A 23597-nucleotide genomic window follows, 5' to 3' on the forward strand; every position below is an offset into this window, starting at 1 on the left:
GCATAAAAGACAGAGGGGTAAGAGAATGGACAGTGAAAGGCGCTTTCTCCAGAATTTAATCGACGCACACAGCAATGACGACACATCGACTGGTCAGACAAAGCTCCGTCGCCGTCAGTCAGGGCTAACCTCATCTGCTTTATTTTAACATTTCCTAACACAGTGTAACACACTCTTTCTTTGAATCAAATCCTTCTATTTAGTGTTATTACAAATTAATTAACTGGTCTTAAATTAAATAGCCTATTTTATCTAGGCTATATAAGATAGGTTAACACAGGTTAACCTGCTATCAGAAACGAGTCGTTGCAGCTCAATACGGTAAGAAGCAAAAGTGTGCATTTAATTCTCTGACTCAGTTTTTTATTAGCAAATGTCATTTTTTCGAGCCGTTTGGTAGAGTAAATATTTGGCTCAGTGATAGAATAGTAAATCGTTTTCGATCGGCCGAAAGCATCACTGATTCTTGATCCTACAGTGGAATTCTTTCTATCTCTGTCTCAATTAAATTCTTGATCGCGTAATATTGACTCGACCATAGTTTCTACCAGTATATTTCAAACGGAATTAGATAAATTTTATGACATAAAATGAGACGCATCAGTGAGTTAAAGACTTCATCGAGCATGAGAGTGATCAGAAAGTGTAAATATTTTGATCTCGGGATAAGTTGCGCTCCGATAATAAGCACTTCTGTTGGCAAAACTTTTCAAGCGCGGAGTTGAATACATGTGCAGTCTATGCCTGATACTCAATGCAGATTATTCTTTAATTGCAACATTCATTTTAGTGGACGAGCAAATCAAAGAAACATATCTAAGTGGTCTTCTTTTCCGGTAGAATTTATAATGACTTATTTTTTTGTCTTCTATCTAATATAATGTTTTCGAATATATAATTTCGAATTATTAATTTGTAATCAGCTCGTTGAAAAAATATGAATTCAAGCACAGGCATCTTTACCAAAACTTTTCAAAGTTCCAAACAAAGGAGGAAATAAGCACTGGAGAGTTTCCGCATCAACTGGTGATACAAATTATCGAACACTGCATTCAAGAAGCTGATATCGAGGAAAAAGATCCAGAGATATTGCTAAGTAAAATAAATCTTTAAAAAAAAATTCATTATTTTTAAGAAAATTGTCTTTGCATTTTACCAAGTGTGTCTGAAAAAATATCTGATTCTGTCGATCAACAAAATCGCCCTGAATCATATCGAAAATACTTCTTGGAATCATGGAAGAAAGGGTGATATATTTTTGGTAAGCTAAGCGGAGTTTCTGAATAGAAAAAATATCACAAAAAGGGCTCAAAACGGACAAATGAGGATTACTTCAATGTGAAGCAGAGTGATCAAATGGAGATTTATGCTATCTTTGGTAAGATGAATTAGGCCTTCTCGCATTCAGTACAGCATAAGATGGTCACGGAGGATTTTCTGCGGCAGAGTTTGCCTCCTGCCTTCTTGTTCCTCAGGTTCAAAATCAATTGGCCTCAAGTCACGGAGAAGATCAAATAATTAATACCTTTGGGAATCTACAGAAAATGATTGAAGACTCAATTTCTGATAGATCTGGGTCAACTGCTGCTCTTTATATAGGTTTAAAAGGGGCAGTTGCGATTGTCGTTATTATTTGAATTTCAAGAGACTCGTGGAAAAAGTATTTTCTCTTGGGTCGGCGACAGCAGCATACTTGGAATTGACGAGGTATCAGAACAAGCTGAACTTTTGACAGAGCCACATACGCTCGAGCCACGGGATCTGCTAATTGATGAACTTGAGAGTTAATAAAACATTGAAAATCCCAAGAATAGTGCAGCGAGATGCGCGAAAGTATTTCCAAAAATGGGGCTGTCATCACCGGATCTAAAGGAAACTACAGAGTAAATGGAGAGCTTGGAGTTGCTCGTGCCCTAGGTAAGTCAGGGCCAAGACCTGCTATATCCGCAAAGGAAACGGGAGCGCACTTTGCAAAGAATCGTTAAAAATTGGTGCCCCCAGCTGAACAGCCCTCAGTGCGCGAATTTTCCAGCAGTGTCATCAAGGATAGATACAAATGGATCTGTTTGGTTACTGATGGGCAGGGATAAAGTATAACCTCTGCTGATTTAAACCACGTCATTAACGCTGCTGTATACCATCTCCACAAATTTGCTAATATTCTATAAAAATGATGAAGTGTCCATGCACGAGTATAATGATGTGCTACTAGAGAGCATGTCAATCTTGAACTGTTTCGAAATTCATCGCATTCGTTCTTCAGCTTGCTCAAAAAATATTGTGCTATTTTATCCCTAGAGAAGCGTCACAGATGTGCTTTCGCTCAAACAGATAGCTGGTCTTGTGCAGGGAAAGCCAGAAAGCCCATCAATCAATGTTCTCAAAAGTGCACTCGCTGCTGGAGCTGCCGACAATTTATCGTGCATAGTCGTTGAGATACGTGGAGATTAACGAGCTGCCAACCAAATCATAAATGTACTGAATATTTCACCTTTATTTGCTACGAAGCCTGAAAACATACATCATCAAATAAAGCTTACAACAAAATTGGAAGTTTAACATTTACGATGATTTATATTTATAAATTTCTTCCAAGTTTTCTGTAAAATTTTGAACGCACAATGTTCATTTTTTCAATAATTCAACGAAACTTGCTTCATCAATTTTTCTTGGATTCTCTATGAAAGCAAATAAGTCATCCACATGAAATCGTATTTTTTTCAAATAAGAGAGCGAGCTCCTCGAAATATGCGTTCGATGTGTTAACGATCTCATCTTCAGTGGGAGGGGAAATCGCCCTGTGTGTAGCTGTGTGTGTAGGTCAAAGTACGAGTATATTCTGAGTTGGGCTCGCAACCCCTTGGACCATTTTTCAAATCAAAATCATTCAACACGTTTTGCAAATCGCGTTTTTCGTTCCTATTTTTTAACTCTGGCCACTACGAAGAGAAACATCAGAAATATAAGAGAGGAACTTGTCTGAAGCATTAGAAGAAAAATGAGCTCGCCTCGACAGCAACGAAGAGAGAGCAACGGTAGACGACACTCGATAGACTCTGCTACGTCTTTCAAGGTTAGACTCCCGAAGTAACCTTGACTCGAGAATAACGAGCACAATGGTTGACTGTTTTTAGAGAAGATCGGTCGTCGACTTTGCTGCAGATGCAGGGGATACACTTCGTAGAAAAATTCTAAAAGGGTAAGTATTAAGATTTTTGTCTTCATAACTTTATTTATTAAGTATATGAACATTTTTAAAATCAAGACATAATGATGCTTAACTCGTAGCAGAAGACAGTCTTATTATTATCTAAATTAATACATAAAAGTTTTTTTTAAATAGCACCAAAAATATACAAAAATTAACTTACGTACAAAACGCTTCTTGTCATATGATTCATGTGTCAAAAGCAATGCAGAAAAGTTGAGTTGGTTCTGTCAGCATAGCACAGTAAAGTTTATGAAGCAATGAAAGGAAACTGTGGCCTAGAGCAAAAAGATAAGATTTATGGCAAAAAGTGCACTTTTGTGGCGATCAGTAGCGATGAGCCTAGTCGGAGTAAGTGCGATTTGCGTAGACAATCGTAAACAGCTCAGCGCGATTTAAGTATTTGGGGAAGTTGTAGTACCAAGACAACCAGTGGGGATCGGAGTAGAACTCGAATTAACTCAGCTCACACTCATAGGCATGCGCTTTTCAACACTTTCTTTAGCAAGAATCTACGGCAAGGAAAGAACAACGCTCTTGAAGCTGTTGACGAAGACATGGCTTCCCAATTCGAGACAGGTGAGAGTTTAGACAACCTGACTGTAATGTAACTAAATCATAGACAGCATGTACGACGACGATGACTTCGACAATATTCCGGGCAGAGTGATCGAGCACAAATGGAGACCGTGTAGATTCAAAAATGCTACTTTCTGTATGGTCTGCGGAAAGCTTACTTCATCTCTTGGAGAGTGTCCAGAAGAAATACCAGCAGACAGGAATGGATTTGAATTTGAAAAAATATAATTCCCGCGAGAATAATTCTTATCCTACTTGAGCTTCATTTTAAAAAAAGGACCTGGAGTGAGCAGAACTGGACTAAGATGCCAAGTCTGCCTAATGAATATACACAGCGACTGTCTCGAACGATCTAAAGAAAGTTCAATCGGTAAATAAACATTGCTCTTGAAATTCTTTTTCTATCAATTATTTAGCACACACATGTACCGGAAGACCAGATCCTCGCTCAGGACAATCACATTTTATTCGAGAAGGGGTAAATTTTATAATGTCGAACTTACCGTAAATCTTTTCTTGCAGATTGGAAACTTTAACTTTTCTCGACATCTTTCAATATGCGAACCGAAATCAGCCCACAGGGACTCAATAGTATCTCAAATGGACAATATGGGTAAGTAATGATAAACGAACTAATTTCTGTAAACAAATCTAAGCGCTGGAAAACATAGACGACTCCTACAAAGTTCTGAAACAAGGGAAAGCACTTAGACTTGTTAATACTGGAGAAGATATCCGCGCTGGAAAGAGTGCCAAGAATTCTATTGCCGATCCAGTGTTTTGGAAAAGCCTTTTTTCGAGCAAGAGAGGCTCCATCGCTCCAGACCCACTTGACGCCATCAGAAGACCTAAGAAGGGTCTTTTTGGCGGCTTGATGGGGGTGAGATCAACCAAATTTGATTTTTGTAAATATTTCCTAGTCACGAAACTACAAAGTTCCAAAAAATCACGACAAAGAGCCTTACTGTGCTCTCTACGACTTCAAGGTAATAAACGACCATAAGAACGTTTGACAAGAAGAGTTTTAGCCCCGCGACAAAATGGATATTTCTCTTCGACCTGGGGATAAAATTTATGTCTGTGATTCGAAGGACGACAACTGGTGGTTCGTAAGTTCAAAATTATATTTATCTTCCAACACTGATGACTTTCTCTAGGGTAAAAAAGAGCCTTCTGGTGCAGTTGGATTCTTTCCAGCTAAGTTTGTCATGAAAGTAGAAGAAACCGAAAAGCCCTTTATCGTAACTAAACATTGCTACGGAAACTCGAAGCGAAAGGAGCTAAAGGCAAAGGAGAATACAGTAAGCAAGCGGAATCTTTCTGGAACTAACGGTATTTCAGATTGTCGTTGTGAATTTCGCCTCACCTATCAACCGCGAAGACTCGCTTTTCGTACGGTCACTTGATGGCGAAGGTTTCGTCCCCAAAAATTCTATCCGTTCTCTCTGACGCTTCCACCTTCATTTCATACCCGTACATTTTGTCTTCTTTCTGCCTGTATACTACACAGTATGATAAAACTGTGAATAGTTCAAATAAACTAATTCTATTGCAATTGTTTTTTCGTCATAAATAATTTGAGCCCTTTGAAGGTAAGGTGTTTTACTGTCACCAGCATTCTCTGCAAAATTACGACTGAAGCCAACGAAAAAGAACTAATAGATCGACTTTATGATAATCTTCAGATTATCATTTGATTATCCCTTCTTTTTTTCGAACTGACATAGATAGCTCGACTTCGAAAGCCATTTGAGTTGAAAATAACATGAATATCGATCGATTTTTCGCAACTACTGCTGAGTAGGGATAAAAATGAACTTTTGGTTGCAAAAACTACCGTCGATTACACCCCGACTACTCCGAGAAGCTGATAATCCCTGCCTTTCTGGCGGAAGGGCGCCTCCTTTACGCGCCAGCATGATGGCGGTGTGCGGAAAGTTTTCCTCTCGGGAAGCTTATCAGTTAGAAAAATTTCTCTTTCGACAAAAAAAAACCTCGATTTTAACTTAACTCGATTAAAACTTTTATCACAAGAGAGTCTCGTGAATCATGGTTATGGTATATTACGGCAAATATTGGCATTCCGCATCAGGAACTCAGTTTCAAACGAAGTTCGCCAGGTGTCCAAGAGCAGATATCATCGAGTTTTCTTGTGGATGTTCTATCAAAGTCGACAAACCTACCAAACTATGGACAAATCCTAGAGAGACCTTCTGCAATTTCTTCGGTGGTATATTTTCGAAATCTCTTAGTGCTATTGGAATATCGCCGGGAGATTCCCTTTGGAGCAATACAAACTTTCCGAAGACTCCTCACATCTGCTGCCCTAAAGATCCAAACCTGACGGTGGAATTGACTGAGATGGTTGCTGCTTCAAATGAAAAATATCTCCGTATGGCCATCACTTCTAGTTGGCTCGAGAAAAGAAAACATAGCAAGAACACGGGAACCAATCCTACAATCAGGACAATTAAATACAAACCACGAACCGAGAAGGATTACACCTACATCGCAACCAAGTTCTTCCTCCCATTTTTCGAAAATACTTCAAGATGTCCTACTCCAAGAGACTCCAGAGAGAAGAGAATTCTGAAGACGAGAAACTCAAAACAGCACCATGAACCCGACGAGAAGAAGGAAATGCCGGCTTTGACTGATGCGGAATTGATAGCACTTTTCTCCCAAACATCTCTGAAAGAAAAGAAGACGAAAGCTCCCTTGGCCGTTCGAAAATCACGAAAGTAGCTCGAAGGTAAGTTGATTTTTCACAGAGTCGAACTCAATCGTGAATTTCTAGCTTCCACTCTATGAATAGAAAATAAAGCATCCTGCCTCTCACTTCATGTAAATACGAAAGCATTCATCAGTCTCAGAAGGCCATACGATTAGAAAATTCAGAAAAGTGAGAAAAATTCCCTCGCCCTTTCCTCAATTCTAATTTTTCATCAGAAATTGGACGAATTCATCATTATCTCTTGCCGCATCATCGCTCCTACATGCTCTGCTTTTTGTACAAAATAAAGATCAACCTCATCAAATGCTCCAACAAGGCTTCATCAAGAGGTACAACCCTGCTCTCACGACCAATGAGTTCGACTTCAAATTTTTACTGCCAAAAGACTCCTACTATTTTCGAATAACTCAACCCTTATGAATACGTCAAATAAATTTATTCTATTCAACCACATCGTCGAAAAAAAATTCTCGTTTCTTTCATTTTCGGAAATGGCGCTATCTGGGGTGAATGTGCGCAGTAGCGCGCTCATCTCGAGTGCTGATTGGCGAATCAAAGAAAGTCCCCCTTTTTGCTGTGAGTATCGCGTCAATGCTGGCAGAGTAGAATGGACGAACAGAAAATTCCCAAACAACGAAAAAGGGTTCCTGGATTAGTCCCCATCCGAGACAAGAGGAAACGAAAAATTCCCGAATTGAAGGAAAGGTCTAGAACCTCTTGCGTACTCAGCGTTTTTTAAACTAATCTTGACCGTAAAAGCCACTGAATCCAAGCTCACATGCGAAAATTCAACGAGATAGCCTTATTCCGTTAAAAATCGACTTTTCACTGATTCGCGAGAGGCAAAATGCTGCTCCAAAACTCGAATCGCTCAACAAAATTCAAGTCAATAAGCCGGAGAAAGTGAACTCGGTAAATTACACTAGCGAAAACTGGGCATAATCATTTATTTTCCAGCAGCCTTCGTCGCCATGCGAAGAAGAAAACGACTCTTCGTTGCTGCGCGCGTGGAAGTCTTGCCGCGTCTTGAGTTCTCGCGAAATCGAGTCTCTGACCAAAGAACTCGGGATCGACCCGAGCACGCTGATGCTCAGCTAGCTGGACAAGAAAAAACACAGTTCTTTTGCTTATTGATTTCGCTATTGTTCAGTTCCGCCGAGTTTAGATCATTCTCTTGCGATCGCCTTTCAATTATTTCCCTTTTCACCCTCTTGATCTTCAACAATGAAATTCTTCTTATCTGCTTGAGACATTCGCTCCAATTCAATTGAAAAAAAAGAATAAGAAAAGATATTCCTCTTTGATTCATTGACGTTTCTTTCTCAGAAGGGTCGCTATCTGACTCACAATATGGCAGAGGAGGTGAGCATAAATGCTGGGACTGGTCGCACTTACGAAAAATGCGAGGAGCTGCACGGGCTTGCGATCTATTTTGAAAGGACGGGAAAGTACGGCGACGCGTTGGATGTTTGCAAGCAGATCTTACTAGAGCCCGTAAGAGATCCGTGCATGTTCCCTTCACTCCCCTTCGTAGGCAGCATACGAGCAGCCAGAGAAAGAGTTGATCGTTTATATCTTTCAAATGTGCGACTATCTCTGCGAAAAAATCGACGACGAGCCTCAGCGTCGCTTTTTCAAAAAATGTGAAAACGAGTACTTCAAACAGATTCTCATTAATCGCTCTGGTAGGCTCTCTCTTTCTTTCACCCATAAAATGACATTCTATCACAGAATTTATCAAAGCGAAGTCCACGAAGATGGAGGAGAAAGAGGAAGATTGTAAATTGCTGGCGCAAATCTGTGAACACGAAAAGTAAGTGGCATTAGAGGGAGATATTGAATCTAGATGTGTTGAGTTTCGAAACAGAATAGAACTGTCAAAGGTGAAGTTGACCCCATATATCAAATTTTGTGGCCGCCAACCTGCGAGAGAGAGATTGACAGAGTTAAGCAGCTCGTTATCAACCCCAAATTAAGAACTTTAAAAGGTTTTCCAACTTTCTTTTTAGTCCCGCATTGGCGATCACATATCTTTTGAAACACAGAAAGGGGAAAACCGAGAAGGAGACTGAAGAATTCAACGGTAAGGATTGAGATAATGTGAGAAAGGTCGAATGTATTAGATTTTTTTCTAGAATAACGCTTGTCCAAGCATATTTATTTGTGCGTAATAAGTATATTTTTACTGCAGGAATATCGAATAAGCGTAAGTAAAAGCCACTTTGAGATGATATTGTTTTGGCATTGAGGGGGAGTTTCTGTCCCAGAGTTGTGTAGACATATTTGTTTAAAGTCAACAGCAAGGAGCATTCCTTATTTCATCATTTAGAGCAATTCCGAAGGTTAATGGCGCGATCTGGCGCTAATAGATACGAAGAAAACTTCCGGCAGCATTCTGTCTTTGCTGGAAATCAGGTTGGCGCGGATGAAGGCGTGAAGAGACGAGCCCCGAAGATTCTTAAGAAACGAGGAAAAGAACGCGCAAGAAGTATCAACAATGTTACTTTTGAAATCCCACAAGTTTCCTATTCACAAGAGAAATCCCGTCGCCGCAAGATCAAGGTAAAGAAAGCAAAGTAACGCATTCTGTGACGACTTTTGAAGGCAGCTCTGATTGTGGTTTGGTCACTTTTTGTCTGGTTCGCCGTGAATACGTATCCCTTGCCAAAGAACATTTCGCACATGCTGCAAGAAATAAAGGCCAGCCTCATCGCCGTTGGTATGCTCGTCATTATCAACTGGCGCAACGAGTGGTGGCCAAATTTAGGGTCAGAAGAAGTGTTTGTAACAAAAATGAAAACCCTTTAGACCTCACAGATGGCCTCTTTTCTGTCTTTCTCCACCATATTCTTCCAAACTATTTTTTATTTAATGCCTTTCCTGTAAGCCACAAAAGTATTTTTTTACTGATTCCAAAGTATTCTTTTTAATCTAAACCCTTCGCTTCTCAGAGCTCAATTACCGAGTCAATAAATCGTTTAATCTTCGAAGTAGCTATTAATTTCGATGTTTTCTTGGGCTCTGATCAATCGATTCGAAAGCAAGAGATTTTTCAGTCATTCCATTTATTCTCCATCCATGTCGTTGAAACCTTCTCGCATTTTAAGAGCTGTCTGACTAAATCTACTTCAATAAACAACTACTCAGTCGAACACTTTAGAATGCATTAATAGAAAATTCGAAAAGACATCAGGGAGACAACAAATAAACACAATGAAATTTCTCTTGTGGTTCGTCTCTGCCGCGTGCGCCGAGATCTGCAAGAAAGTTGACCTCGATGTTGTCGACTTTTGCAGTGAAATTTTTATCAAGTCTGGGCAGTCTGCAACCACCGCCTCGTGGAGGGATCAGAAGCTGATTTCCAAGCAGCTAGAGCAGTACGCGTCGCTCGACGGCATGGATTGCGACAATATGGACAAACAAGAAGTAAAGATGTTTCTTTGCTTCTATTACTTGCCGTATTGCCACGAGAGCGGTGCGCTGGAGAGCGTGCCTCCGTGTAGACAGTGGTGCAGAAATTTCAAGGACTCATGCTGGCGACGTTTTACTCAATATGTTCCTAAGTGGCCAAGGTAAAATTCAATTAGCTTCATCTACCTTACTAATTAATTAAGTGAGCTCGAGTGCGATAAGCTTCCAGAAGACAGTCAGAACTCCAAAGGCTTCCAATGTATCAAAAACCCAGTTCAAAAGGACCCAAGCGACAGCTACCGCGAGTTGTCTTCGCTTTCTACTGCAGCTTACGAAAACGACCACTGCGTTGAGGAGTTGAAATGTCCTCCAGAATTTCAAGTTCGTTCTACGGACGGCCCGTCAAAATATAACTTCCTTGGTCTTGGCAACTGCAGCGCACCATGTCAAGATCACTTTTGGAGTAAGAAAGATATCGAGCTGGCGAAGAAGTGGATTTTGGCCTGGTCAGTGTTGTGTCTTATATCCACCCTGTTCACTGTCCTCACTTATGTTATCGACAAAGAACGATTTAAGTATCCCGAAAGGCCAATCGTCTTCCTAGCAGGTAAAACAATTCCCTCGCCATAATCATTATTTTAATAATTAAGCCTGCTATCTGATCGTTTCCATCGTTTATATAACCGGATACTTCAATGACAACGATGTTGCGTGCACCAGTAACAATCCTTACGAAAATCCAAACGACCGCCTTTTCAGTAAACATCCTACACTTATCGTCGTGCAGGTAATGCGCTCTACAAAACTCGTTTATTTTATCGTCAACTTAGGGCACGAAAAATCAATCGTGCACAATTTTATTCATGATATTATACTTTTCCACAATGGCTTCGTGTATCTGGTGGTTGGTTCTATGCGTCAATTGGTTCCTTGCAGCCGTGCTCAAGTGGTCTGGGGAAGCGATAGAAGCACAAGCTCAGTACTTTCATCTTGTTGCCTGGGCTGTTCCCGCAATCGCAACCATGTCTGTTTTAGGTACAAGAGACTTGATTTTTTAAAGATTAACATCTTTCAGCGCTTGGTCGGATTGAAGGAGACCCTCTCTCGGGAATCTGCTATACGGGTCAATATGATACAACAAGTCTTCAAATCTTCATCCTATGGCCGCAACTGAGTACGTTGTTTATTATTTGAAGGGTTGAATGATATTCTTAAAGTTTTCCTCTGCATCGGATTCATCTTCTTGATCATCGGATTTCTGTCCATGTATCGAATACGAGCAGTTGTAAAGAATGAACACCCTGGAAAACACGAAGGCCTCGAGAAGTTAATGCTCAAGATAGGCATCTTTTCGTCGATTTATCTGGTAACGCAACGAGTATAAACGCGACTTATAGAAAAAAATTAAGATTCCTGGTTCAATCCTTCTCGGATGCTACTTCTACGAATACATGTACAATGACATTTGGAATAAATCCTGGCTGAACAAATACTGCAATTATGAAAACGACTCTCCCTATGGATTCACCTGCTCTTGTGACATTAAAAAGGTAAGTTGAAGATAGTAATAGTCGATTTTTATTTTCGTTCAGGAAGTTGAAGCTGTTGGGCATCGAGAACCTAACTTTACATTTTTCATGCTACGTTATTTCATGATGCTTATTGTTGGATTGAGTTGTGGCTTTTGGATCTGGGGCGAGAAGACTATTGCTGTAAGTTATTCACGCTTAATCTTTATCCCGGCAAACATGATTTTCAGTCTTGGAAGCAATTCCTTTCCTGCACAAGTTCAACGGCCGCACACGCAGATCCAATGGCGGTCCCCCTTCGTGCCAGCATGCGCACAGAGAACTCCTACAATCCGCACAGCAATCAGATGAACGCACCGAACCGCGCCCCATCGCAACGCTACTATCCTCCTCATCAGCAAGGATATTAGGCAACAGATCAAGAAAGCTTTGTATAATAGCAACCACTTTCATACTCGATTGTAATGTTCTTCTTTGTATTTTCTTTCAAATTCCATGTACACAATATCGTTTCATTTTTTATTTCTAAAATTGTGCTTCCACCAGGCCTATCCAACTTATATCGCTAACAATTGCCCTCTTTGTCAAGCTATGATCCTGTCGAATATTTCTGTATCTAAGACTCAACTATTGTGATATACTTCTTTCTTCCGACAGTCTTTCGCCACCATTGCGCCACAGCAGTGCTCTGGAGTCAGCTATATTAATCGCACGCTCGGTGAACACGATCGTATCCTCGCAGAAATATCTCTGAGAAATCGCCCAATCAACTTATACCTTCGCTTGTCTTCCAATTTACTTGCTCTTGACTGCCATATTTTTAGTTAATCCTGCTTTACTTGAATTAAATTCTCCATTTTGGGACCAGAATTGAATGAGAGACAGACACTGAATTTTTACGGGACAAAATAGTATTTTGAGATACCTTTTTACGCTCTATTGGCGGCTCTCGTTTATATATTAGCCTTGCTAGAGCTAAGTTCGTCCCTTTTACAATTTTTGTTCAGAACAGAAACCGGCAATTCGATAAAAGGGAGAGAATGGAAATCGTTTCCTCCGATGACCAGGAGTTCCAGATTCAAGAGGCTTGCTCAACTAGTCACTTGACTTTTAAGGTAAATCTATTCGTTTTCGGTCGTCAAAGACGTTCTCCATAGGCTCCCTCTGCAAGAAACCCTCTTATCCGCCAGCGATCTGGTACTTTCGCGGGATTTACTGAGATCGAAGGGAATCGAACTGCCGGTACACCTGCAAAACAAGAGATAAAAGAAGAGGAATTACAGGAGAAGGAGAAAATCAAGAAGCTTTTGAATGAGCGACGAAAATTCTCCAGGCAAAATAAATGGGGCAACTGCTCGTACAAGGACTTGATCGTTGCTGCGATCGAAAGCAGGTAACGTTATTTTTTCTATCGATTTTGACGTAATTTCCCATGATATTGTCGCCAAGAATTAGCGGCGTTAACTCTCACGCATTTCATGTCTGAAAGCGATAGATTGGTTTATTCAACAATCTTCAGTCCTTCGAAGAAAATGACGCTCAACGAAATCTACGAGTGGATTGTAAAGAACATCCAATATTTCAAAAACGATTCGGACACGAATTCGTCTGTCGCTTGGAAAAATTCTGTTCGCCACAATCTTTCACTTCATCCGATCTTCCAAAAGGAACCACCACAGACAGTATGTACTTAGAATATTAGTATTTGTGAGTTAACTTGTTCAAGGGCGGTTCACGTTCGATTGGGTCGTATTGGAAAATTGACCGTTCAAAAGATAGAGCGAAAGGACGCGGGCGAGCGAAGACTCTACCAATGCAAGATTTGCAGTCAGCTAGAGTGCGTCGGACGGACAAACCGCCAACAGGGCGTAAGAGCAAATCTAAGGTTACAAAAACCGGTCAACAGCGCCGCGACTCAACACCTTACAATGATTCTTCAATTAAAAAGAGCTCTCACACAGCAATGGTAAATTTCTTATCTTTATTTGCATTCACAGGCGTCTAGGTCGACGACAATCCAATGAATGAATTAAATAGTGAGTTCTTCAAGATGGGACACCCATCTACAGTGGCCACATCCTCAGTGCGGCCTCCCATAGCTGTCCCAGATGACGGCGATGAGCAAGTAACAATTCAGGTGCGGGTACCGTACGAGGCGTTTCGTCTTTATCGGGAGGGAAATTACAATATTTGTATTTTGCCCAAAAATCACCGAGAACTTCGACAATACTCCAAAGCTGTTTGTAAGTCATCAAAATTAATATTCACTTATCTCCTCCTCCCATTTATCAAAAGTTATCAATTGCATGTGCGTTTGAGTTATTCCTCATTTATCTTCAAATCGTCGTCGCAGTTAAGCATGATCCTGAAAAGAAGTCTGATCTAAAACATTTTTTGTAGCAATGGGATACTCACCGGTTTAAAAGACCGGTTTGGGTTGAGAATTGTTTCGCGGTGGATGAGTCATTTCCGTCAAGTTGAAATACCCTAACAAGCAGAGTAAAAAGTCAGCAACAAGAAAGTCAAACCAAAGCAATGAAAACCCAGGTAAAATGCAGGAGGCGAAACCCAAGGCAGAACTAAATGATGAGAACGCAACTTTCCCTGGCATTGATGCAGGACAGATAAAAGATTATCTTTCCCGAGAGGACGAAAACCAGCCGCTCGTGATAAATTGTCTCCCGCAGAATCCTCCTGCTAGTACTTTCGTGAAGCAGGAGACGTTTTGCAAGAAAGCATCGAAAGCCGACGAGTCAAGCAAGAAAGAGACCACTAAAAAAGCATCTAAATCCAAGAAATCGAAGAAATGCAAGAAACAGCCAAGTAGAAAAGAATTTGTCAAGGAAGAAGACCCTGATTTCGCACCTCCATACCTTCCCCCAAATTATATTGAGTTCTTTAATAACTACATGTATTCAAAAGCTCTGGAAGACTCTGAATTCTGGGAAGTTAAGAAGAAACGACCGCAGACTCAGCCGACAGTATTCAAATATCCCAATACAGCACCAGCATCCAATATTCAGCGCCCCACCTACCAAAGCTCCATTCCTAGTACCTCATCTTCGTGGTAAGAACTTCAAGTTTATTTTCAGAGTCCTAGGTCAGACTCACTCAAACCCTGGAGTTCTTTTGATTACCCTTGCTATTAAGCTATTCTGCTGCTCAAAATCGAAGACCAGTTCAACAGCCATCGACTTCGCAAGATGGAGTTCACATCTTCCGATGCCCACCGTTGCCTATGCGTTTGCATTCGCAGACTTCCGTTTCTCATCAATTGCATCATCAGCCGCCCCGGCAGCATTCTGTTGCAATGCGTCCTTCCCAGCAAGCTTCCACTTCGCTCCAGATCCATTACGAAGATCCGTCCGAGCAACAACAGACTACCCAGATTGAAGAAATGGAAACTTATGAGCTGCAGCCAATAGAAAACCATGCCAATATTTCTTCAAACGATCAAGAGACGCATCTTTTAACGATGATGGAGGTGAAGACTGACGAACACCAAAATAGCAATCAACAAAGTTACATGTCACAACAAACGGTCTCGTCCCCAATGGCACAGCACCAGCAATCTGTCAACACGATCACTTTCCCCGAGCAGCCGTTCCAATGCCAGCTTCAAGCTAGTCAGCAAATTCATCTACCTGAACTGCAACGACGGGAACATCAGCAACATCTCAATTTCTCTCAGCCGCTCTTGCAGCAGCAGAATCACCATCACCAACTCATGCAACTGGCACCAATCCAAAGCCACCAACAGCAAATCAATCCACAAACAAACCAAACGGTCAACAAAGGTGGATTGATAGAGTGCGCTCTTCGATAAATCCGTATTCATAGATGACCCCGGTTATTGGCCAGAAAATATCACTTGGGATGAGCTTGTATAAAAAAACTCCGTCGCAAAGAACCCTGTCTACGATAAAAAATTGCTGCAAGAAATTTCACGTCCACCAGCTCGTCCACACTTTGCTTCAACTTTTGCGCTGCTTCTCGTTATTTTTGCCTGATCGAATGTTTCGCAGCTTCCCGCCGCTGTGAGAATAGTCGAGCGAATCAACCCAGCGAAATCATTGATCAAGCGACATCGTCTCAACGCGTTTTCCTTGGAGATGAACCTGACCTCTAATCAGTATCATCCTGGCTAATTCAGAAAATTCGTCCTACTGTTCAAATCGTTATTTATCAAGCACAATCGTTTTATTACTTAGGATCAAAATTAGGAATCAGTTCACCTCTACCCACGATAATGATATTATATCATTACTTTCGAAAACGTTCAACATATTGTTCGAAAAGTTCCTTTTGTTTCCTTTATTTATTTTAATCTTTCTTGTTCGGAAGTCTTAGCCTGGTGCGAAAATATTAGATATTTTAAGCTATCCGAACGTTTTATATTTAATTCATGAAATTTCGAAAATCTGGAACAGGCTGTTCAACACCTGATAATATTTAATTAAATCCACTGATTGCTTTTCTTAGTGACTCTTTCTTGCGCTTTTCTTGGAAAAGAATCTTCACGAAACTGGCAATTTGTTGCCGCTGGTTATTACCCGTTTTTTACATATTTTTCTTTACTTTGAATATTTTCTTAACCGTTGTTGCTCCGCTTCAACTTTTCTTTTTATTCTGAAAATATAATATGACGCATAAAATTTCGCAACTTTCGTTTCTTTGTTTGTCTTATCGTTGCTGCTCTTATACGATTTACTTTCTTCACGATGTCAGATGTTTTTCAAAACCTCTATTTTTTTGGTTCACTCTTCTACGAAGTACTATACTCCAGTTATTTCTGAAATTATGGCCCAATTCAGAAGACAATTCAGAACACAATACCGTCATCGACAATTTTAAATGCGCATGGATTATCATTATGTGTAATTAAAAATGTGCCGAAATGATGGAATTTTCTTATTCTATTTAAGGGGGGGGTCGACGAGAATTTTTTCAGGGGTGATCGTAATTTCTCTTGTACACATAGTCTGGCTATGAAACTTATATTTTTGGAATTGTCAGATCCTCCCGAATCCGTTAAGCCTATAAACATTTGATAAAAATGAGATTTAGGGGGTGAAATTATGAAAAATGTAAAAAGAATGGCCATTTTTGGTGCATTTTCGCGAAAATGCCCCTACTTTGAGGGGATTTTTGACCGATTTTTTCTGGCGAAAATTTTTTCTAGTTTTCGCCGCCTGATTTTTTCAACCCTTTTCTATCCACCAGTATACTCAGATTTTCCCTATCTTATCCGGTTTTCCCGCATTTTTGGTCACGGAAATCCCGATTCTCGTCGACCCCCTTAAGTGTCCTAAATAGTTGCTATTTCCTGCAGAGTTAAATTGGCTCTGAACCGGGTCGTCTTCAGTAGTCAGTGATAACTGGAAAAGGAGGAAGCCAATTAAGAACCTTTTCGCATTTGGAAATAACATCAGTTCCGTTTATTTTCGATGCGAAAAGCCAACATCGTCATGGTTATCGTATTCGTGTAAGGCAAACCTTTTTCCTCACCTGCTCTTATTACGTTTCCAACACATTTATCTTCAGTTCTCAAAAATTGTTATTCTACTTAATAATGCATTCAACCAAATTCATTAGAAATATTATTAAATAACGAATACCAACCTGTGTGACATTGCATTCGACGCATTGAACTGACTTTTCTCCTTTGCAGAGTGGCGTAGAGAATGAAATCGGCAGAGGGGCAGAAACCCCGAATAAAAATCATTAATAAAGAAGACAATGGCCGGATAAGTTACGTCAAGTGCTTTGGAAACGAAGATGGTAATGAACTTTTAAATGTGGCCAATGCAGTGGAACTCTTCAACAAATACGGAGAAGATGCAACTAAAGCACTCGCTATTTTTGGTAGTGGCTGTTCGACTGTCAACCGACCGGCGAGATTCTTCGTTCTGAAGACGGATCCTGGAACCCCTATCCAGCCTCAACAACTTGTACGTGTTTTTAAATTTTAAAAAGTTTCATTCTGTGCGTAGGGAGCCACTCCAGTTTTCATTTTGCCGCAACAGCCCGTGAAAAAATTCTCCCCAATCCTTCCCAGACCGGTCAATGAACTTCGACCTGGGGGTAGCGGATCTCCGTCACTGGTTCCAAAAACTGAACTAGTAGCCGGCTTCTCTGGTGCATTAATAACGGGAAAAATGGCGCCGAAACCGATTGCGCCTAAGATCTTGCACGATGTTCAACAAGCCCGAGTGGAGAAGCAGCAGGAAGTAGAGAACGAAAATGATCGTTGGATGCAGGATGAAATCGAGGCTGTAAAGCAAGAAACCGATGCAACTGAAGAGATGGTTCAAGACTTAGCCGAAACGCATGTTGTCAAGCAGGAAGATATCCAAGTAGCAGAAGACTGTTACGTGCAAAATGACAAAGTGGACGAGTTACTGCGTGCTTGTAAATTTGTTGAAGGCGGACTGGACAATAGTTTTGATGATGAAATACCGATTCCACTTGAGAATTCGATAGTTGAGTCGACAAAAACAAGACAGGAAGAGCCTCCGAAACCAGTGGAGCTTGCAAAACCACCAGAAGAACCCGTAAAGAAAAAGAGAGGAAGGCCCAAAGGATCGACCAAGAAAAAGATAGAAGAGCGAAAGAAGGAATTGTAAGTCTTATTAAATTTTCGTTTACTCACTGGGAGATGATTAGGGAGGCCCAAGGAATTCAGCCGAAGAAGAAAGCAGCGCCAAGGAAAAAGCTTGGTCGACCACCAAAAGCCAAACCAGCGGCGAAAACAGCGAAAACTAAGAAGAAAAACTTCCCGATGCCAATTCTAATGCCAGACTCGTCAAGTTCCTCCTCCGGCTCAGACACGGAATCATCAGAGCCACCTTCATCTTCGGACTCCTCTGAAGACGAAGGGCCTCGTGTTAGCAAAATCAAGATGCCCGGAGAGTCGTTAGATAAGGTTAAAAAGCCTTCCAATGCGGCGAGATTAAAGACTCCTTCCAAGCCAGATCCTCCGATGCCACCTCCAAAAGCAAAATCACCACAGCGGGAGCAACCCCGAAAGGCCTCACTTACGAAGGAGCCCCCACAGCTCAACTCAAATTTGAAAGCGCCCCTCAAAAAATCCCAAACAACTAGTAAGCCTGAGCCGGCAAAGAAGACCGTACCCGTCATCAGTGAACGAATCAAATTTTATAAGACCGTGGAGCAGATCGGCCACGACAAGCTTGAGCCTACTGGCTATATTCCTGGACAACTTATTCAAGAAATCGAGCAAGCCGTGAGTAAAGGGTGTAACGGTGTAAATGAATTCGCGCGGAAACTTGTTGGGATGAAGACAATGGGCCACGAAGGAAAATTCATTATTTCTGACGAAGTGAATGGAAAACTTGGAGAGAGTGCGTTATGCAGAGCTGCTTCCATACGAGTTGCCAAGGGAGGCCCTTCTCTTATAACATCGCTTGTTCAAATCGCTGGAGCCGATACGCATCAAACTAACTCGAGTGGAAATACGGCACTGCATGTTGCCGCGGAGAATGGTATTCCTGGAAACGTAGCCACACTGCTCAGTTTCAAAGCGCCTATCAACACTCGCAATAACAAAAAAGAGTCGGCTCTGTTGCTGGCTGTCAAACGCGCAACTAAATTTGAGAAGCTTTACCTCAAGTGAGTTTTTAAGATTAGGGAACTAGATGCAAAAACTTTTTTATAGGATGACGGATATGAAAGACTTCAAAAATGAATGGAACGACGCCTTTCGGTGCGTGGAAATGCTCCTTAGTGCGGGTGCAGCTATCGACAAACACATAATGGATGCAGCGGAAACATCATCTGCTGCTGACCTTCTGTGTTTATATCACTATACGATAGTCGAAAATGTCTATATGTTCGCAAAGAAGACACTTGGAAAGGCAAATTTGACGGTGCACGATAAGCTTCTGTACTCAACAACAATTGTCCCTCGCGATCAAAATGTTTTTGAATTCACGATTGAGCCGGTTGAATTTTTAAGGCCGTTTATGTTTCTGGTGAGATATTCGCAGTTACTCAGCTGATAATTAACTTTTAATCAGACGCTCTTCGCAGTTCATGGCAAATTTGAGGGATTCTCATCTGATCTAGAAAAACTAAAAGATATGCGACTCTCTGGTAATCCATGTTTGGTCAGAGATGCCAGGTGGCACCAACCAGATAATCACTCCAAGAAGTTCAAGATTATATCACTTGATGGATTTCCGAGCTATTCTGTATCGGTATTTCCCAAAAAAAAAATATTTCCTGAGTTCTCAAAATCATCTTTCAGGGCCCCTTTGAACCGGGCAAAGACATTGACAAATATGAGGACTGCGTGGACGATGAACATTTCATAACATTCTTGAGCTACACTCCATATCGTGAAAATAAATATACTCTATCAATTGCGCCAGGTATTTGATTTCATCGAATGAATCTTGCCTAACCGATAAATAAAGCGCATTGGACCGACGAAATTCTTTTCCTTGCAGTCTACCCAAGTGATATCCAGATCTCTGACGCAACGTTCCAAAAAGGCGCTCCAGAAATTTTGCGCCAGAAAGAACGAGCTTATGCAAAGTGGGAAAGAGCGATAGAACGGGCCAGAGTCGGCAAGTACCATTGGGAGGTACGGAAATGCTCTATCGTGCTAATCGAATCTAACACTTAAATTTCAGCGAGAATTCCCAGGTGAAGAGTGCCCTCTTTTTCGGAGGGGCGTCAATTTGAACAAATTAAAACACTAGCTTACATTATTCTGTCCTGAAAACTACTGATTTTTTATCTTCTTCTACTTGATACACTGCCTAAAATTTCCTTCCTTGGTTCATTCAGTTAACCAGGCTACACTTTCATCACTGACCACTTTTTCTTCAAAGACAAGCTCACTGCTATACGACTCGTCTCAAGCCTGAATTCGAAAGTTTTCTGCTGAAGTAATAAAAATTCTACCGATGAGACGGCTCACAAGTTTTGTCTGTCTGGTGGTGCAAAAATAATTTTATTCTGGTTATAGACTTCGAACTAAGGGTTAAAATGAGAACGTTCGTTCTATCGCTTTTCACGCTTGCCACAGCGATATCCGATGCTGAAAAGTCACTCGGTAAATTTTTGGTGAATCGAACTGATCCAGTCGAACCTTGCTTCAGAGCCGAGTTCGTCATAAAGGTAAGAAGAAGTGAGTGCAGTTAATGACGATTATTCAGTTTCGGAATGGGGGAGATACAGTCGACTTCACGGATATCAAGCCAATTCTCGGGCTCAACAATGATAATGTCAACAACATAACCTCCAACTGTGATCGATTACAAATAGATAATATCCCCAATGAAAGCGGTGGAAGCTTCTCTTTGGCAATCGACATCAATGTGAGTTGATCATCATCCGAAGTAGCTCTTATTTTTTATTAAGATCAGAGAAGAAGCTGAAGGAGCTGACTGGTGGGAGGTCAATGAAATCAATTACACTGGATACGATACCGAGGGAAATGATCTTGGAACATTCAAAAATGATTCTATGCAGCGAATTTCCGCACCTCTTGCTGGTACTTGGGGACAGGTTGTTATTATTAAAAATTACTTGATTAAAATTTATCTACAGTCGTTCCTGTGCAACGCTGGCTTCGATGTTGAACTCTGGAATGAAGATCAGGACAAGTTTGTGACAATCAATCTAGCTCGTCTTCAAATTCAGCCGCACAAAGTCCCGGAAGATACATTTGCCAACCCCGTGATCTGCGAAGAAGGCAAGAGTTTCTGTTATAGAATTTCATTTAAAATTTTATGCTTCAGACATCAATATCGTCATCCCCGCCATCGTCGGGTCAATTCTTGGCGTTCTTGTTCTCGTCGTTTTGGTGAGCTATTTTAACTTGATTCTCCTTCCCCTAAATCATTTATTGTGATTAATTTTTTATTCAGGTGACTTACATCATTGGGCGCAAGAGAACGCGCATCGCGTACCAAGAAATCTAGCTCTTCAGAGATTCTCCTTTTTCGTCTTTTTCTTCTTTATGCAACCAGAATATCAAAATCAAACGCCGAAATAATTCAGTTCGTCATCTTTATCCTCAAAATTTAACAACAATAACTTGTGCTCTACTTTGTAGAATCTGCAAGTACTTTTCTGTTTATAAAAATGTGTGTCTAATTGACGAGAGTAAGCCTCCTAAACTCTCACTCGCCGTCAGAGGGCGATAGGATTTCCAGAAGATAGAAATTACACATGTTCTACTCGATTTTCTACGTCTAGAATTCCTAAACGGATAAACACTTCACATTCACCAAAATTCCTTCTAGCGAATTAAAAATTGATCTCAAAACGCTACTAAGGATCCTCACTCTACTTTCTATTCCAAAAATAATGGACTTCTTCCTTGATTTTTAATCTCTATTTTTTTTCATTGTCTTTAAATTTTCTTTATCGTGTCACTTTGCCATTTCTCTTCAAAAATACAAAACGATCCAAAACAAGCAACGTCGATTTCATTCTTTTCCCATCGAATTGGTTCAGAATGATTCGTACTAGAATACTCAGATCATCAGGTCTTCTTGTTAGTCTTGGTAAATTGTTGGTCTTTAATTCCATACCTCCTCATGTTTTAGTATTAGTACCGAAGAGTGCATCACTTAGAAATACTGTTTTGGCCAAATCCTCTGAGCGCTCTTTCCGGGCAACAGATCATTTACGCCAAGACGCGAGCGAAAAGCAGTTAGAAAATATCCTGCGTAAAGGCACTAGTCAAAAACATAATTTGATAATTCGCAAGTTTTGGGATCCATGATCGACGTTCTCCTCTTGCATGATAATGACTAGGGCGAAAGCGGATCAGTCGGCAGATGTATCTGAGAGGGCCACTCTTATGACACAGGCAGTAGAAGTCGCGGAAACAATTGAAATGCCATTCGGACATCAAGCTAAACTTTACGAAATGGCTGCGAACGCGCACTACCAGCGAGAAAACTGGGACTTTGCCGAAAAGTACTTCCTTATCGATTCTTTGGGTTAGATAGATTTGCATAAAAAATTTATGTTTTATAATTGCATTGTCGCTCAAGTAACTCGCGGAACCAAGTAATAGTAATCGATACAGCTCCCCTTATATGTCTCTAGTCAGCCATTAAATATTTATATATACACAATATGTCTAACCCACTCGTTGCTATTAATCGATATGTACAAGCAGGAATAGGAAAGGGTGTATTATAAAAATCATAATTTTTTTGCTATCGATCCGCAGGATTTGCCGTCAAAAGTGAATTACTATAGATCCGTATTAGAGCCGAAGTCGCCGCAAATCATTCACATTTCGCTTTCACTAAGGTAAAAAGAGCTTTAGCTGACTAGCAATCACGTTTTTTATCAAGCCATGTTTTCTTCCATCGAAACGATCTTCCCAAGGCTAGATCTGGCTTTCACTGGTGCAAAGATGAAGCGAAGAAAATCCTTGATTCTGATAATTCTACAAATGCAAAATCTCTGTATGGTTTAGCTTTGGACGCACTTGGTCGATTTTATTATCAGTTTCTGGGTAGAATAGAAGGACTCCAAAGGAAATCCCCTTTAATGATGTACTATCTTTTATCCAATGTAAGACCGGACATCAACAAGAAGCTCTGGGACTTATTCGAGAAAGCATTAATTTAGCGAGGGAAATCGAACCGGGAAACAAAGAACGTATCGGCGTCTTGACTATCAACATGTCTTCTATTCTCGTAGACTTGGGCGAAATCTCTGAAGCTCTTTCACTGCTTGGTTTGGACGGTTTATCTTTTGATTGTTATTGTGTTTTTTTAAGAAACTCTTATCCCTAAAAATCCGGAAGATATGGACTCGACAGCGGTGCAAGCATTAGGAATGGTTTTTATCGTTTTGATGCTTTACTTCATTTTAATACTTTTTTCTGAGATAGAGCGATAAATAACCATGCATTCAGTTAATATGTCGATCATACACGAAGGAGACCGCGAAAAGAAGCAAGTGAAAGAATGCCTGAGCCGCGCAAAGTCGGGAGCTCTTAAACTTGATTCTGCTGAATTACTTTATCTTGTTAAAAGACATGCTGCCAAATTTAATGTAACACTGAGCTAGACTGACTCTTTCTGTCTTCATTCTCAAGAAGAATAAATGATAGCTGTCATTAAAGAAATTTCATTTA

General features: G+C 40.7%; 8 protein-coding genes across 10 annotated transcripts; all 8 read left to right on the top strand.

The window, feature by feature from the left end:
• Positions 1 to 21: 21 nt before the first annotated feature.
• LOC145707946 (uncharacterized) lies at positions 22 to 2536 on the top strand. Its single transcript, XM_081785541.1, has 7 exons — positions 22 to 114; positions 293 to 321; positions 791 to 836; positions 954 to 1096; positions 1136 to 1378; positions 1420 to 1599; positions 1646 to 2536. Exons 1-5 carry the CDS (start codon positions 26 to 28, stop codon positions 1249 to 1251), a joined length of 423 nt encoding a protein of 140 aa, XP_081641667.1. The 5' UTR covers positions 22 to 25; the 3' UTR covers positions 1252 to 1378; positions 1420 to 1599; positions 1646 to 2536.
• Positions 2537 to 2849: 313 nt separating this feature from the next.
• LOC145707677 (SH3 and cysteine-rich domain-containing protein 2-like) lies at positions 2850 to 5342 on the top strand. Its single transcript, XM_081785238.1, has 12 exons — positions 2850 to 3073; positions 3135 to 3199; positions 3714 to 3787; positions 3831 to 3985; positions 4046 to 4157; positions 4204 to 4265; positions 4310 to 4400; positions 4444 to 4667; positions 4708 to 4773; positions 4816 to 4896; positions 4945 to 5088; positions 5129 to 5342. The coding sequence occupies exons 1-12, from the start codon at positions 2999 to 3001 to the stop codon at positions 5234 to 5236; spliced, it is 1257 nt and encodes a 418-aa protein (XP_081641364.1). The 5' UTR covers positions 2850 to 2998; the 3' UTR covers positions 5237 to 5342.
• A 1941-nt stretch (positions 5343 to 7283) lies between these two features.
• Positions 7284 to 9511, top strand: LOC145707792 (uncharacterized). 2 transcript variants are annotated; one of them, XM_081785370.1, is made up of 7 exons: positions 7284 to 7433; positions 7479 to 8015; positions 8056 to 8206; positions 8253 to 8334; positions 8531 to 8604; positions 8851 to 9083; positions 9126 to 9511. In XM_081785370.1, exons 2-7 carry the CDS (start codon positions 7872 to 7874, stop codon positions 9327 to 9329), a joined length of 888 nt encoding a protein of 295 aa, XP_081641496.1. In that variant the 5' UTR covers positions 7284 to 7433; positions 7479 to 7871; the 3' UTR covers positions 9330 to 9511. The 2 variants fall into 2 exon arrangements, with proteins under 2 accessions (XP_081641496.1, XP_081641497.1); XM_081785371.1 differs by having other exon boundaries at positions 7482 to 8015.
• A 121-nt stretch (positions 9512 to 9632) lies between these two features.
• Positions 9633 to 12331, top strand: LOC145707791 (frizzled-2-like). Its single transcript, XM_081785369.1, has 9 exons — positions 9633 to 10093; positions 10136 to 10539; positions 10583 to 10719; positions 10763 to 10967; positions 11008 to 11106; positions 11150 to 11298; positions 11342 to 11482; positions 11525 to 11644; positions 11692 to 12331. The coding sequence occupies exons 1-9, from the start codon at positions 9735 to 9737 to the stop codon at positions 11869 to 11871; spliced, it is 1794 nt and encodes a 597-aa protein (XP_081641495.1). The 5' UTR covers positions 9633 to 9734; the 3' UTR covers positions 11872 to 12331.
• A 140-nt stretch (positions 12332 to 12471) lies between these two features.
• On the top strand, positions 12472 to 17046 carry LOC145710641 (uncharacterized). Its single transcript, XM_081788436.1, has 8 exons — positions 12472 to 12576; positions 12619 to 12854; positions 12981 to 13143; positions 13188 to 13427; positions 13467 to 13704; positions 14384 to 14528; positions 14612 to 15258; positions 15302 to 17046. The coding sequence occupies exons 1-8, from the start codon at positions 12502 to 12504 to the stop codon at positions 15349 to 15351; spliced, it is 1794 nt and encodes a 597-aa protein (XP_081644562.1). The 5' UTR covers positions 12472 to 12501; the 3' UTR covers positions 15352 to 17046.
• A 14-nt stretch (positions 17047 to 17060) lies between these two features.
• On the top strand, positions 17061 to 20410 carry LOC145710640 (uncharacterized). The gene is made up of 8 exons (XM_081788435.1): positions 17061 to 17412; positions 17455 to 18083; positions 18128 to 19093; positions 19140 to 19455; positions 19501 to 19680; positions 19731 to 19854; positions 19900 to 20069; positions 20119 to 20410. Exons 1-8 carry the CDS (start codon positions 17146 to 17148, stop codon positions 20185 to 20187), a joined length of 2721 nt encoding a protein of 906 aa, XP_081644561.1. The 5' UTR covers positions 17061 to 17145; the 3' UTR covers positions 20188 to 20410.
• A 22-nt stretch (positions 20411 to 20432) lies between these two features.
• Positions 20433 to 21912, top strand: LOC145710642 (uncharacterized). Its single transcript, XM_081788437.1, has 6 exons — positions 20433 to 20608; positions 20647 to 20808; positions 20852 to 20998; positions 21041 to 21185; positions 21232 to 21296; positions 21361 to 21912. Exons 1-6 carry the CDS (start codon positions 20477 to 20479, stop codon positions 21412 to 21414), a joined length of 705 nt encoding a protein of 234 aa, XP_081644563.1. The 5' UTR covers positions 20433 to 20476; the 3' UTR covers positions 21415 to 21912.
• Positions 21913 to 21944: 32 nt separating this feature from the next.
• On the top strand, positions 21945 to 23566 carry LOC145707715 (tetratricopeptide repeat protein 19 homolog, mitochondrial-like). Of its 2 annotated transcripts, none has more exons than XM_081785281.1 (9): positions 21945 to 22002; positions 22051 to 22173; positions 22264 to 22433; positions 22601 to 22639; positions 22728 to 22762; positions 22807 to 22961; positions 23033 to 23194; positions 23238 to 23292; positions 23374 to 23566. In XM_081785281.1, exons 1-9 carry the CDS (start codon positions 21954 to 21956, stop codon positions 23528 to 23530), a joined length of 945 nt encoding a protein of 314 aa, XP_081641407.1. In that variant the 5' UTR covers positions 21945 to 21953; the 3' UTR covers positions 23531 to 23566. The 2 variants fall into 2 exon arrangements, with proteins under 2 accessions (XP_081641407.1, XP_081641406.1); XM_081785280.1 differs by having other exon boundaries at positions 22601 to 22637; positions 22720 to 22762.
• Positions 23567 to 23597: the final 31 nt, after the last annotated feature.

The sequence above is a fragment of the Oikopleura dioica genome, chromosome XSR (genome assembly GCF_907165135.1).
Source record: "Oikopleura dioica chromosome XSR, OKI2018_I68_1.0, whole genome shotgun sequence".
NCBI lineage: Eukaryota > Metazoa > Chordata > Appendicularia > Copelata > Oikopleuridae > Oikopleura > Oikopleura dioica.

Coding starts and splice junctions, on each gene's coding strand:
- LOC145707946 (XM_081785541.1), top strand. CDS start 26: ATGGACAGTGAAAGGCGCTTTCTCCAGAATTTAATCGACGCACACAGC. Junction 322..790: donor AGTCGTTGCAGCTCAATACG/GTAAGAAGCAAA, acceptor CATTCATTTTAG/TGGACGAGCAAATCAAAGAA. Junction 1,097..1,135: donor AGATCCAGAGATATTGCTAA/GTAAAATAAATC, acceptor ATTATTTTTAAG/AAAATTGTCTTTGCATTTTA.
- LOC145707792 (XM_081785370.1), top strand. CDS start 7,872: ATGGCAGAGGAGGTGAGCATAAATGCTGGGACTGGTCGCACTTACGAA. Junction 8,016..8,055: donor AGCAGATCTTACTAGAGCCC/GTAAGAGATCCG, acceptor TCCCCTTCGTAG/GCAGCATACGAGCAGCCAGA. Junction 9,084..9,125: donor CCCGTCGCCGCAAGATCAAG/GTAAAGAAAGCA, acceptor CGACTTTTGAAG/GCAGCTCTGATTGTGGTTTG.
- LOC145710640 (XM_081788435.1), top strand. CDS start 17,146: ATGAAATCGGCAGAGGGGCAGAAACCCCGAATAAAAATCATTAATAAA. Junction 17,413..17,454: donor CTATCCAGCCTCAACAACTT/GTACGTGTTTTT, acceptor TTCTGTGCGTAG/GGAGCCACTCCAGTTTTCAT. Junction 18,084..18,127: donor GAAGAGCGAAAGAAGGAATT/GTAAGTCTTATT, acceptor GGAGATGATTAG/GGAGGCCCAAGGAATTCAGC.
- LOC145707791 (XM_081785369.1), top strand. CDS start 9,735: ATGAAATTTCTCTTGTGGTTCGTCTCTGCCGCGTGCGCCGAGATCTGC. Junction 10,094..10,135: donor TATGTTCCTAAGTGGCCAAG/GTAAAATTCAAT, acceptor TAATTAATTAAG/TGAGCTCGAGTGCGATAAGC. Junction 11,483..11,524: donor GCTCTTGTGACATTAAAAAG/GTAAGTTGAAGA, acceptor ATTTTCGTTCAG/GAAGTTGAAGCTGTTGGGCA.
- LOC145707715 (XM_081785280.1), top strand. CDS start 21,954: ATGATTCGTACTAGAATACTCAGATCATCAGGTCTTCTTGTTAGTCTT. Junction 22,174..22,263: donor AGAAAATATCCTGCGTAAAG/GCACTAGTCAAA, acceptor CTAGGGCGAAAG/CGGATCAGTCGGCAGATGTA. Junction 22,638..22,719: donor ACAAGCAGGAATAGGAAAGG/GTGTATTATAAA, acceptor GATCCGTATTAG/AGCCGAAGTCGCCGCAAATC.
- LOC145710641 (XM_081788436.1), top strand. CDS start 12,502: ATGGAAATCGTTTCCTCCGATGACCAGGAGTTCCAGATTCAAGAGGCT. Junction 12,855..12,980: donor GTTGCTGCGATCGAAAGCAG/GTAACGTTATTT, acceptor AACAATCTTCAG/TCCTTCGAAGAAAATGACGC. Junction 14,529..14,611: donor CCTAGTACCTCATCTTCGTG/GTAAGAACTTCA, acceptor CTTGCTATTAAG/CTATTCTGCTGCTCAAAATC.
- LOC145707677 (XM_081785238.1), top strand. CDS start 2,999: ATGAGCTCGCCTCGACAGCAACGAAGAGAGAGCAACGGTAGACGACAC. Junction 4,158..4,203: donor ATCTAAAGAAAGTTCAATCG/GTAAATAAACAT, acceptor TCAATTATTTAG/CACACACATGTACCGGAAGA. Junction 4,401..4,443: donor ATCTCAAATGGACAATATGG/GTAAGTAATGAT, acceptor AACAAATCTAAG/CGCTGGAAAACATAGACGAC.
- LOC145710642 (XM_081788437.1), top strand. CDS start 20,477: ATGAGAACGTTCGTTCTATCGCTTTTCACGCTTGCCACAGCGATATCC. Junction 20,809..20,851: donor CTTTGGCAATCGACATCAAT/GTGAGTTGATCA, acceptor TTTTTTATTAAG/ATCAGAGAAGAAGCTGAAGG. Junction 21,186..21,231: donor CCCCGTGATCTGCGAAGAAG/GCAAGAGTTTCT, acceptor TTTATGCTTCAG/ACATCAATATCGTCATCCCC.